Here is a 12,566-nt window from a genome sequence, read left to right as displayed (position 1 = left end):
AAATAATTCCTTGAACACACTGCTGTGGCGTCAAGTGATTGGTTGCTTTGAAATTCAGAATTTTCCATGAAATCTATGAGCTTTTCATTGTCTCTTTGGTATGATTCTTGAATATTTATGATCTCTGGAGCAATACGAGACACCTTTACCTCGTAGTTTTGTTGCTTTTATCAACGTTTGATATTCTTGACGGCTTAAATTAATTGCTGTTGAAAGACGCTTACGTCAATATTTTACTAACCTGACTTCGTTTAGAAACTCAAACAGATGATATTATCTAATGCTATGGAAATGAAACTTCTGATTTTGCTGACATGCTTGTACAATGTGCACTTTCATAATCTATGGGTAGCAATAAAACGTTCCGGTAATAGTGGGGAGAAATTAATATTTTAGTGACGCCATCTGTCGCATTGTCATCTATTTTTATCTCTACAGAGAAGGTATCGTATATTGATAAAATGAGAAAGCTGTTAGCATTAAATGGAATTGTCCGAGGACTTTTTGACAGCTAAGTAGATAAAAGAATCTAGAAACTACCAGCTGACAGTGCGCAGGTCGCTTATGGCGAGAATCCGAGTCATAACCTCCAATGTTTTGATTTGACACTTGTGTCGGCATAACTTTAGTCGTTAGTCAATGAGTTTGTACGTTTTGTTTTGATTCCTTACATTGGGGGACGTATGTTTGTAAAAAGTAAGTATTTTATGAGTCTGTCTGTTATGAATAATCTGAAATACAGTATTTTTATGAATTACTTTGAATTAGGTATATTGGGGTATGAATTTGTTGACTTCTCTAGACCCTAAACTGAGACACTTGGGTAAGGCTTATGGACTCTTAAGACCTGGGTAATGTTTGACGTTTTAATTCATTAATAGGTACTATGCTAGTGCATTTCTTCACCAAAGAAACGAAACAAGTAGTAGGTAGATTGCCAGTTGTGTGCTTTGTTCTCAAAGGATTGGCTGAGATTGGGTGGTTAGGTAGCCTAGGGTAAAATACCGAATGGCCACCTGCCTGCCACCTCTACGGCAGCGCGACCACCTTCCCGAAAATCGGGAATTATGGCCTAAGTAATTTGTAACTTGTGAGAAAACCGAGAAAAATTTACTTCGAGAGGAAAGTAGACTCAAGGTATTGCTTCGACGGATGCTGCTCTTTGACTACTACCTAGGGTTACAGGGCATGTTACCGTTATCTTTTCGGGGAAGGTGGTCACACAACGGTAGAGGCCGGCCATTTGGTATTTTACCCTATAGCCTATTACCTAGTATAAATATTTTGGCAACCAAAGGGTAGTACCTAGTAGGATCTAGGCTAGGTACTACCCTTTGGTTGCCTAAAATGGAACACTAAAAGACAATTATAAAATATAAGAAGCAACTTATTTTGAAAATGCACAAGCGCCCTCCAGAGGGATTCATCCCTGTGGAGGGCTATAGGCTACATACTACCTAGTAAAACCAAAGTGAACAGCCAAGCATGTACAGAATGAACACATGTATCCTTTTTCTCTCCTACTAGCCCCATAATGTTAACTATTTGCTTCCACGCTTGGCTCCCTCACTTCCTTCCCATGCCATTGCCAGTCTTGTGTCTGGTTCTACAGAAATTAACCTTCCAAGTGATTGTTGTGTAGTGGAGGAGGTGATTATTCTGCCCACCGGTTCTTTTAGACCCAAGTCACTGACTTACTTCCCCGCACCTGGGAGGACCTGTTTGCATGTTCCCAGGTATTGACAGACAGCCACTGGAAAGGCGTATTCATGGAAGTGTAATAGAGGAGCAGACTGCTCGTCCCGCCGATTCTCCTATGAGAAGGTCGCTGGCTCACTCCCCTGAACCTGGGAGAAGCCATACCAGAGGCCCAAGGAAGGTCCTTTGATACAGTTAAACAGAGGTAGAATAAGTCCTTGTCTTGGAACTTAAATGTGGTGCTTAAATGGCTTTCAAAACCCTGTTTCGAGCCTTTACACTCAGTTTCACTAATAGATCTCGCAAGAAAGACCTTGTTCCTACATGATTTACAAACCCTTGGTCCTTTACATTAGGAATTACTTTACAACGAAGGTGGAACATGGCCATTAAAACTCTTGAACAAGGTGGTTAGGCAGTAACTGCCGTCCGGTAGGCGGGGAGACCCGCCTGCCCGGACTTTGCTTTCGGCTGTCTTCCAATGAAGATGTATGTTTGTGAGCTCGTGCTGACTAGCCCTTAATCACAATTTCCCGGTGGGATCTTTCTTTTATTGTTTTGAATATACTGCTTGATATTAATCATTAATTTCATGTATGACACTTACCTGTCAGGTATATATATAGCTATATTCTCTGTTCGCACTGGCAGAATTTTCAAAACTCGCGGCAACCGCTAGATCACTGGTAGTTCAGGTGATCGCCACCCCGCTCCCGTGGCGCTGGTGCTCGGAATCATTCCCATTTTCGTCAGATTTTTTTCTGCCACTGAACCGGCAACATCGTTGTTGGTTCCCTGCTAGAATTCGAAACTCGTTAGCTGACTTTCGCTGTACTTGGATGCTTTTTGGGTATCGTATTGGAAAGTTGGATTGGCAATCGCAATTGGAAGTTTATTATAATGTCTGATTCTGGGTATAGTATTTCGAGTGTGTATGGAAAGAAGGGTGTAAGGTGAACTGCCGAAGCTTCGGTAGACCCTCACACAGTATGTAAGAAGTGTAGAGAGGTTTTGTGTACTGGGATAACTTTGGGATTGATAGATGTAATGAGTGTGAAAGTTTAAATGAGAAAGAATGGAAGACTTTCACCAATATGTTGAGAGACTTGAAAAGGATAGAGTAAGAAGATCGGTGTCTCGGATGAGAGTCAGGTTCTTCTAGTAAGGCCTTGAATACTTCTGTTATGTCTCCCCCTTCTTCCCAAGTAGAAGTAGTTTAATCCTTCTCCTCAGGTATCTCCTGCGCCCGCTGCTGTTTTCTGAGGATACTAATATTGTGAAAGTGTTGCCGCCCTTGCGTCCATGGGCGATCAGATTCAGCGTCTTACAGACAAAGTGGGTACGTTTGAAAGTGTCATGTAGTGGAGGGCGGCTGATCGTCTCACTCGTGCTCCTAGACCTAGGCCTCTGCCAAGCTCCCAGACCCAAGGGAGAAGGCATGTCGACAGTCGAAGGGAGGCGAGAGGGGTTCCCTTACGATCAGTCGTCCCTTCAGGCAGTCCTGTTGCGTCCCAGGCTGCAACAGTGCGCCATAGAAAAGGCGACACTGGGAAGTGTTTTTCCTCGACAGATAGTGCTCGTCGTCAGGCAGGTATGGACGTTATGCGGAAGCTTCGCGTCCTCTGAAGAGGACGCATAGACCTACGTCTTCTCAAGATGAACGTTATCCGCAAGAACGGTGGAGTAGTCCCGAGATTTTCTCTTCTAGTGATGAGGAAGAGGTGGTTCCGATTAAAAGGAGGAGATCCGTTAAGTCAAGACAGACGCAAGACCTCATGAGTAACGACGTTTCTCGGGATAGGAGCTCTCCGTCTGAATACGGAGCAGTCTCTCCGATATCTTCTCCTTATTGTAGGACTCAAGATCGAGTTTCTCGTGTTGATGATACGTCTCGTCGTCGTTCTCCGCTTGCTCAGACTTCCCGCCAGGAAGCAGAGACTAGGAACTTCCTTGAAGAGATGCAAGGAAGGTTAGCTGAATTTGGTTAAACTCGTGGGGACATCGGAACTTCCTCCTACGAGGCGTAAGGACGCCAGCTCTCCCAGTCAAGTCGTCTAAGAGGACGCATGATGGTTGGCCTACTTCTCGTCAGGCTTCGGAGGATTCTCGGGCAGGACGCAAGTTACGGGAGCAGGACGCAGGACGCAAGTTACGAGAACAGGAACAGGACGCAAGTTTCCGGAGCAGGACGCAGGACCGCAAGCTTCCGGAACAGGACGCAGGACGCACCTCGGAGCTCAGAAGGACGCAGGACGCAGGCGGCATGGAGCCGTTTTTCTTCCGCGAGGTTGGAGAAGATTTTCTGCAGCAAGACCTGGGTTTACAGGATGTGTCGTCGGCAGAAGAGGAAATAGAGGACTTAGAATCTGAGGAAGGAAAAGAAGGTGAAGCACCTTCTTCAGATTATAAGAAATTGACGAATTGCCTTATTTCACTTTTTGGAGGGGATTTTCAGCCTGCAGCTCCAACATCTCCCCTTTCTCAATTCTCCAAGAACAAAACTCCGAAGAAGTCCCTCGTTTTTGAAGATGAAATTTTTCGATTACGGCTTAAGAAGGCGCTTCAAAGAATTGATACGTGGTTGAAGGCAAAAGGAAAAGAAGCGGGCAAGACTGTGTTCTCTTTCCCTCCCCCCTGCCAAATTGGCATCGAAGTCCGGAATTTGGTTATGCGACAGGGAAAATCTCGGCCTGGGAGTGCCTGCCTCCTCCCGGGGAGGGGGATTTTTCCAAACATTGTTGACAGTTCCCGCAGACATTGCCTTGAATTCGGCCAAAGTGTGGGTGGTCCCCATCGAAATTAGATCATCTCTTGAAAGGGATTTCCGGACCTTCGAGGTTTTTAATTTTTTGGATTGGTCCTTGGGAGCTCTGGGACGAACAGTGGAAGATAATGAAGCAACGGCTTCTCAACTCCCAAGCAGTATTATGTCCTGCATGGACAAAGCCTTAAGGGATGGAGCGAATGAATTAGCATCTCTTTTCACCGCAGGAGTGTTAAAGAAAAAGAAAAGGTCACTCCTATGCTCTTTTGCTGCTAAGGGCGTTTCTAACGCCCAGAAATCCGAATTGCTTTTTTCCCACTTTCTGAGCAATTGTTTACTGCGGATATTATCAGGATATTTCGCTTTCCCTAACGCAGAAGGCGACGCAGGATCTGTTAACTTCTCGTAAGGAAATTTTTACCCAACAAGGTAGTTAAGAAGACCCCATAAGGAATCAAGGCAAGCTATTCAGCCCTTTCGAGGCAAGTCCTTTTCTCGTCCGGCTTTCAGAGCAAGAAGAGCTCCGTCCAAGAGGGGTTCGAAACCCAGTACTAAACAATGAACAGCAAGTCCTTCAGACATCAGTAGTGCCAGACTCCAGAAGTTTTTGGGAGATTTGGCAAGAAAAGGGAGCCAGATCCTTGGGTAGTCAAGGTGGCAAAAGAAGGTTACAAGATCCCTTTTCTAAAGAGACCACCTCTTACGACATCGCCAAGAGAGCTGGGAGCTCACTACAGCGATCCAGTGAAACAAGAAGCACTACAAGAACAAGTTCTTTCTATGCTCAAGAAAGGAGCAATAGAACCTGTTCTGGATCACTTATCTCCGGGATTTTACAACCGGCTATTTTTAGTAGCAAAATCCTCGGGGGGATGGAGACCAGTACTGGACGTAAGTCAACTCAATTTATTTGTGGAGAAAACAAAATTTACGATGGAGACGACCGATTCAGTACTGGCAGCGGTACGTCCAGGGGACTGGATGGTCACCCTGGACCTTCAAGACGCATATTTTCATATCCCAATTCATGCAAGATCCAGGAAGTACCTGAGATTTGTGATCCAGAACAGGGTTTTTCAGTTCAAAGCCCCTCTGTTTTGGACTGTGCACAGCCCCACAAGTCTTTACAAGAGTGATGGCGAGCGTGGCCAAGTGGCTACACATTCTAGGAATAAGAGTGTCTCTATACCTGGACGATTGGCTCATAAGAGCCCAATCAAGAAAGCAATGTCTGGAGGACTTAGAAATGACGTTAACATTAACGAAAGAGTTAGGGTTGATGGTGAACTTAGAAAAGTCGAATATGAACCCCAGTCAGGAGCTAGTTTATTTGGGGATTCTGATCTCCTCAGTGACTTTTCGGGCTTTTCCGTCTCCCAACAGACAAGATCGTGCATCCGGAAAGTGCAAGCCTTTCTAGAGAAAGAACAATGTTCAGACGAGAGTGGATGAGCTTACTGGGGACACTCTCGTCCCTGGAACGGTTCGTTTCTCTAGGAAGACTTCACATGAGACCCTACAAATATTTTTGAACCAAGTTTGGCCAAGAAAATCGCAACCAGATTCTTCCTGTTTCGAATTCCTCGCAAGATCAAAGAGGAGTTAAAGTGGTGGCTAACTCCGGGGAAGTTAGCAAAGGGAGCGTCTCTCAGCAAAAGAACCCCAGACCATGTATTGTTCTCAGACGCATCGGACGCAGGCTGGGGAGCGACTCTCGGACTTCAAGAAGTTTCAGGTCGTTGGAGCAAGGAGGAACGGCTTGGCATATAAACAGAAGGAACTGATGGCGATTTTCTTGGCCTTGAAGGAGTTCAACGCGGTGATTCGCAACAAGGTGGTACATCAACGCGGACAATACCACAGCTCTGGCGTACATCCGCAAACAAGGAGGGACACATTCAATCTCTCTTTGCAAGTTGGCGGAGGAGATCCTTCTTTGGGGCAGAGAAGGAAAACGTAACCCTTCTCACCAGATTCATTCAAGGGGAGAAGAATGTGAGAGAGGACCTGTTGAGCAGGGAAGGTCAACTTCTATCAACAGAATGGACGCTTCATTTTAGAAGTATGCCAGAGTGTGGAAATTATGTCGCCCAGTGGTAGACTTGTTTGCGACAGCAATGACGAAGAGATTGACGACGTATTGCTCTCCAGTCCCAGACCGTCAAGCAGTCGCAGTAGACGCCTTTCTTCTAGATTGGACGGGGCTAGACGTCTACGCCTTTCCCCCGTTCAAGATATTAGGGAAGGTTTTGAAGAAGTTCAGGGAGAGTCAAGGGACAAGAATGACTCTCATAGCTCCATACTGGCCGGCCCGAGATTGGTTCACAGAGGTACTGGAATGGACAATAGATGTACAAGGGACTTCCAGCAAGAGTAATCTACTCAAACAGCCTCACTTCACAGGTACCACAAGAACACCCTCGCTCTGGGTCTGACTGCGTTCAGACTATCGAAAGACTTGTCAGAGCGAGGGGGTTTTCTAGAGAGCGGCCAGAGCGGTGGCCGGCAGCTAGACAGCCTCTACATTAAGTTGTACCAGGCGAAGTGGGGAATCTTTTCGCAAGTGGTGCAAGAATCGGAAGATTTCTTCATCCAGTACCTCTGTGACCCAAATTGCCGACTTCCTTTTATACTTAAAGAAGGAAATAAAATTGTCAACTCAGACGATTAAAGGGTATCGGAGTATGTTGGCTTCTGTATTAGACTAGAGGTCTAGATATTACAAATAATCTAGATCTGAGAGACCATCATAAGGTCTTTTGCAACAAGGAAGGAGCCCCAATACAGAGCTCCGTCCTGGAATCTCGAGTGGTCCTGAAATTTTTAGGAACTAGTAAGTTTGAACCGATGGATCAAGCTTCGTTGAGAGATATCACAAAAAAGACCATCTTTTTGGTGGCATTGGCCACAGCTAAAAGGGTGAGTGAGCTACAAGCAATTAGCAAACATATTGGTTGGAAACATGACAAAGCGGTTTGCTCTTTTCAGGAGGGGTTCTTGGCCAAGAACGAGAATCCAGCTCATCCATGGCCAAGGTCGTTTGAAATTATGGGTCTTTCAGATCTAGTAGGACAGGAACAAAGAGATAGTTCTTTTGTCCAGTAGGCAATTGCGCTATTATTTGGATAAAACCAGTAAGATTAGAGGAACTTCAGATCACTGTGGGTGCTGCTGGTGAAGGAAAAAAAAACCAAAAAAGGAACCCTAGCAAGCAATGACCAAAACAAATGGCTACTTTACCATTTGCCTTTTTCCTTATAGGGAATTAATTAAAAAGAGTCCCTCATATGTTATGCCAAGAAGAAAATTTCGGCATCCTTAAGGTTAAAGCACACGAAGTGAGAGCAGTAGCTACTTCGTTGGCTTTTAAAAAGAATATGGCCCTCAAAGATTTAATTGAAACGACGTTTTGGAGACTAATTCAGTGTTTGCAAGTCATTACCTTAGAAACGTCACAACGTTTGACAATGTCAAACGTTGGGTCCATATGTATCCATCAGGAGCAGTATTGGGTTGGCAAAGGAGTTTCCACCCCATAACTTACTAACATGCTAGGTATTTTAATGAAGTGGTGTTGTTTTTACGGTTGTCTGAGAGGGTGATTTCCTCTTCAGTCTGTGAAGTGTAGTGTGTTAGGTTAGTGTTGTGTGTGGTTCAGGTGGTCTAACTTATCCTAGCATGAATGCCCGTGGTAAGAGAGGGCTAGGGTTTCTTGTCAACAAATTGGTCCCGTCCATTGTCAAACCCTTGTATTTAGCTTCATCCTAATAGGTCACGTCCTAGTTGGAAGCTACTAAGGCTTGGCAGGCTAAGAGGCAGGAATGCTGAAGTCAGCTACCTTAGCAGGTAAGGAATCTAAGAGTTAATTTTAAATTTTAAATTTTTAAAACTCTTACAATGTTGCTGTCTTTGACCCACCTCCAAATGTGTCAATCAGCTATATATATACCTGCCAGGTAAGTGTCATACATGAAAAATGATGTTATTATGATATAACAAAGTTTCATGTATACTTACCTGGCAGGTATATATAATAATTAAATTCCCACCCACCTCCCCTCAGGAGACAGGGTTCAGAGAGGAAAAATCTGACAAAAATGGAATGATTCCGAGCACCAGCGCCACGGAGCGGGTGGCGATCACCTGAACTACCAGTGATCTAGCGGTTGCCGCGAGTTTTGAAAATTCTGCCAGTGCGAACAGAGAATATAGCTATATATATACCTGCCAGGTAAGTATACATGAAACTTTGTTATATCATATAACATCATTTTATGCACCCACTTTTTGTGATAAGCCTTACTAGCTCCCTTTCCCCATTGTATGTTAAGGGTAGGAGTAAGGGTATATTGTGCACCCTTATCACTTACTCTCACCCTTTAATGATAAGGGCACGACTGTATATTTATTTGACATTTATGCTTACCGCCTTAGGAAAATTTACTGTGGGGGGGAAACTTCAGAGGCTTGCCCCCTTTTTTTTTTTTTTTTTGTCTCCCGGTATTCTTCCTTCTCCTTCTCCCTCTTCGCTTGCTTATCGGGCAAAAGGGGGATGTGTGTGTGTGTGTGTTGTTGATGTTTGGGGCTCTCTCGTTTTGGAGGGCAATGCCCTTTCGTCACTGGACACTGTTTTTACTTCTGTTGATGACTATACTTCATCCTGTAGAAGAAGTTCTGCGGAAGTTGGCGAAGAAGTTGAGGAAGAAGAGAGCTCATCAGGTGTCGTCATCTTCCTCATCGTTTTCGTCTTTGTCGTCGTTGTCATCTTCTGCTGCCTCCTCTCCTTCGACTTCTAAGGCTAAACCCCCGAAGAAGAAGAAGGTCGTCTCTTGTCTCCCTAAGAAGTCTCATAACAGGTTTTCTAAGGGTCTGTCCCCTTGCACTGAGGAGACAGTTGGGTCTTCTGCTGGCTCTCGCATTTCTTCGGAAAGAGGAACCGTCAAGCTGTCCCCAGGGTCTAGATGATGGGAGCCACAGGATTGCAAACTTTGGTTCTTGTTTCTGCTGTTAGTCCTAGAGTTGTTGATGCTGAGTCCTCTTGGCATCACAACTCGGGTGTAGAGCGGAAGAAACGGTCGAGTCATGCAGGTGTCTCACCCCTTCCTAGTGATCCTCCTTGCAGCGATCGTTTATGTCCCAAGACTGATGTGACGGTCTCGTGAGATTGTTCACACGGTGAGACTGGTAGGAGGTCCCTATTCAGTCCTCTTGCGAGGTTTCGACCTTGAAGAGGACTGGTACGCATTGAAAGGACAGTGCAAGTTCTCGCCAGTCAGGTGCATGCTCAACTCCACCCAGCTCGCGATCACGTTCGTGTGATCGCCCTAGCTCATTGGTGGCAAGCTTTTCTTCTGCCATGCAAGAGTCTCATGACCCTCCTCGAGAAAGTGTTTCTCCAGGGTGAGAATGCTATCCTTGACTCACATTGCAGCCATCATCACGTGTTGATGGCTGCTCGTACTGGCTGCTCCTGGTAGTTCTGCTAGCAAGGTGAGCGAGAGTGTCCGATCTTCACGTAAATGTTCCCTCTACTTCCCCAGGCTACGTTGAGAGGGGCAAGTTGAATAGGAGGAATCCTGCAGACTGCTCTCTGCAGGATTCAGCATCGGGGGCTTACATTCCTGGAGGGGTCATAAGGTCCCACCATACGTATGCCCGTGTCATTGAGGAAGGATCTTTTCTTTCAATGACGGAGAGACTTCTCACCGTCTTGACATCTGGTGTGCCGACGCTGATTCGAACACCTAGAGACTTTGTTCTCCCTGGCTCTTTCCAGCCTTTGGGCGGATTCCATTTCGCAGTCCCCTGTTGGGGGCTTGCATTTTGGTAGCCTCAAGTGCATATTCTGTTCAATCGCACTCTTGATCCAATCTTAAATGCTTGGTTTCTTGCGATTTCCGAGCACTCGGGTGAGACTAGAGACTCCCAATGATTGATCTTACGAAATTCAGGAGTCTCGCCGAGCACTAAAATATTCACTAGAATTTTTGGTGCTCACTGAGCGCTCGCATTCTTGTTATCATGAGTGCTTGGAGTGTGAGAGATGCGCTCCTGATGACTGTTCTTACGGGATTCAGGATCCTTGCCGAGCACTTGAAGTACATGGATGAAAGGGCATAAACAACTGAACTCTTTGCTGAGTTGGTTTCTTTTCACCCCAAAAGTGGGCAGGGTTAGTCACCTAGCCAAAACAAAATAGCGTTATCACGAATTTCCAGAATTCTAGCTGCCGATGGACAGTGAAACTATAGCTTTGTAATTACTTGGTAATTATGTATAAAATCTCATTTAATTGTTAAAATATCATATTTACTTTTATAAATTGTGATATAGGTTACTGTATTTTTCATGACAAATTTTCTAAATTCTCGAATTCTAATTTTTATTTTTATTTTACAGAATGTATCTTTTAAAAAGGAGAGGAGTATGCATTACTGTAGCCCTAAGTCTCAATTTTTTTGTGATGCACGTAATGGCAGAATCAGCTGGTGATGCAACTAAAACAGATAAGGGCAAGAGTAATAAGGAGGTACAAAAAGCAGCAAAACTTCCACCATGTGCTGCTTGCAAAGCTCTTACAGACTCATTTAAAAAGGTAATTACCAGCAGGCTTGTGCATAAAATGTGCTTTTAAATGTTTTACTAAGATAGGCACTCCTTTAGCTGTGTAGGGTAATTGCTGTCAAATTTATATAAACAAAGGTCTTTATGTATCTCATGCTTTACACTTTGAAATTTGTGGTTTTATACATTCAACTTACCTGTCAGATATATACATAGCTATTACTCCGTCGTCCGACAGAAATTCGAATTTCGCGGCACACGCGGCAGGTAGGTCAGGTGATCTACCCCCCACCCCCCCGCCGCTGGGTGGCGGGAATAGGAAACCATACCCGTTTTCTAATTCATAATATTGCAATAATCACCCCCTGAACACCTGAACTAGCCCTGGTCACTTACCAGCCCGAACCTCATTTATTAAAAATTTACCAAATCTTTGGTTAAAATAAACGATCAGTGTTGCCAATCTCCTGGCAAACACCCTCGTTACCTAGTTACCCAGCCCACCGCTAGTAGCCCTGCCTCACGGGCCGGTCACACCTGCCCTCTCACGTCAATCATTATCGTTCGCGGTGGGAGTACAAGATGTATCCACAGCGAACTCCTTTTTGGTCTTGCCCGGCCTTCATTTGCACCTTTGATTTGATTGAATTTGGTGACGAATTACGCATCCCTTTGGATTAACGTTGGATTGCTCTTAATACCTTGTCATTAGACATTGATTCTGCAAAGGAAGAAACAACACAGGCTACGACAACGACTACTGCATCCTCGGCCACGACATCACAGAAAACGACGAGCGGGAGTTCAACAACGTATCGTCTTTGCCAACGAAATGCAAGAAAAGGATGAGTACCCTATGACACGATAGTCAAATTCCTTATGCGTAAATTGTAGGCCTGTTCAATATAATGTAAAGACCAGATGTTTGGAATGTCAGGAGTGGTCTTTGGACCAGATGTTAGGGTATCTCAACATAGGAAAGGTCTCGTATTAAGAAGTAACTGTAGGCAGGAAGAGACTAACGTAGATCAGATAACACTTAGAGACAGTGCTCTTTAAGAGACTTGAGAGTACGCTGACATCGAGTATGACATCTCTGTTACCGATTTTATGTCAAGATTATGTGAGGATAGATCGAGCAATAGGGATACTGAAATTACTAATCGTTCTTTTCCAGCTACCCCCCTGCCTGTTCCAGAATCAGCCCTAACCGGTGCTGGGTGGGGGTTATGGGGATCCGCAAGCCCACGGGCAGGATCCGCCGTCCCCCCTGGCGCGGAGCAGGCAGTGTTGGCAGCAGATTCCCCTTCCCTCGATGTGTAAGTTCTCAGGATGATAAAAACTTAGGTCAGATATAGACGAGTGGGGATAATAGGCTACATAGTGTTTAGTTTAGGAAAGAGAAGTGCAGGCTTCTTCGGGGTCGGTTTTCTATTAAAAGTAGTAGTTTTAGAGGCCACAGTGTCCTTAGAGCATCTTTAGGCTTTTTCCTGCTTCGAGTTCCTTGCATCAGAAGCTTTTAGGCCAGAGTTGGTCTTTC

General features: G+C 44.9%; 1 protein-coding gene across 3 annotated transcripts in view; it reads left to right on the top strand.

The window, feature by feature from the left end:
• Positions 1-382: 382 nt before the first annotated feature.
• LOC135215228 (cysteine-rich with EGF-like domain protein 2) overlaps positions 383-12,566 on the top strand; it is a 113,490-nt gene continuing 101,306 nt past the window's right edge. The window contains exons 1-2 of one of the 3 annotated variants that reach the window (XM_064249733.1): positions 383-443; positions 10,862-11,057. In XM_064249733.1, coding sequence (XP_064105803.1) covers positions 10,863-11,057 — 195 coding nt within the window. In that variant the 5' untranslated portion in view covers positions 383-443; position 10,862. Of the gene's footprint in view, positions 444-494; positions 697-10,861; positions 11,058-12,566 lie in introns of those variants that run through there. The other 2 variants (XM_064249732.1, XM_064249734.1) reach the window with 2 other exon arrangements.

The sequence above is a fragment of the Macrobrachium nipponense genome, chromosome 5, assembly GCF_015104395.2.
Source record: "Macrobrachium nipponense isolate FS-2020 chromosome 5, ASM1510439v2, whole genome shotgun sequence".
NCBI lineage: Eukaryota > Metazoa > Arthropoda > Malacostraca > Decapoda > Palaemonidae > Macrobrachium > Macrobrachium nipponense.
This window is presented reverse-complemented; position numbering and strand designations above follow the sequence as displayed.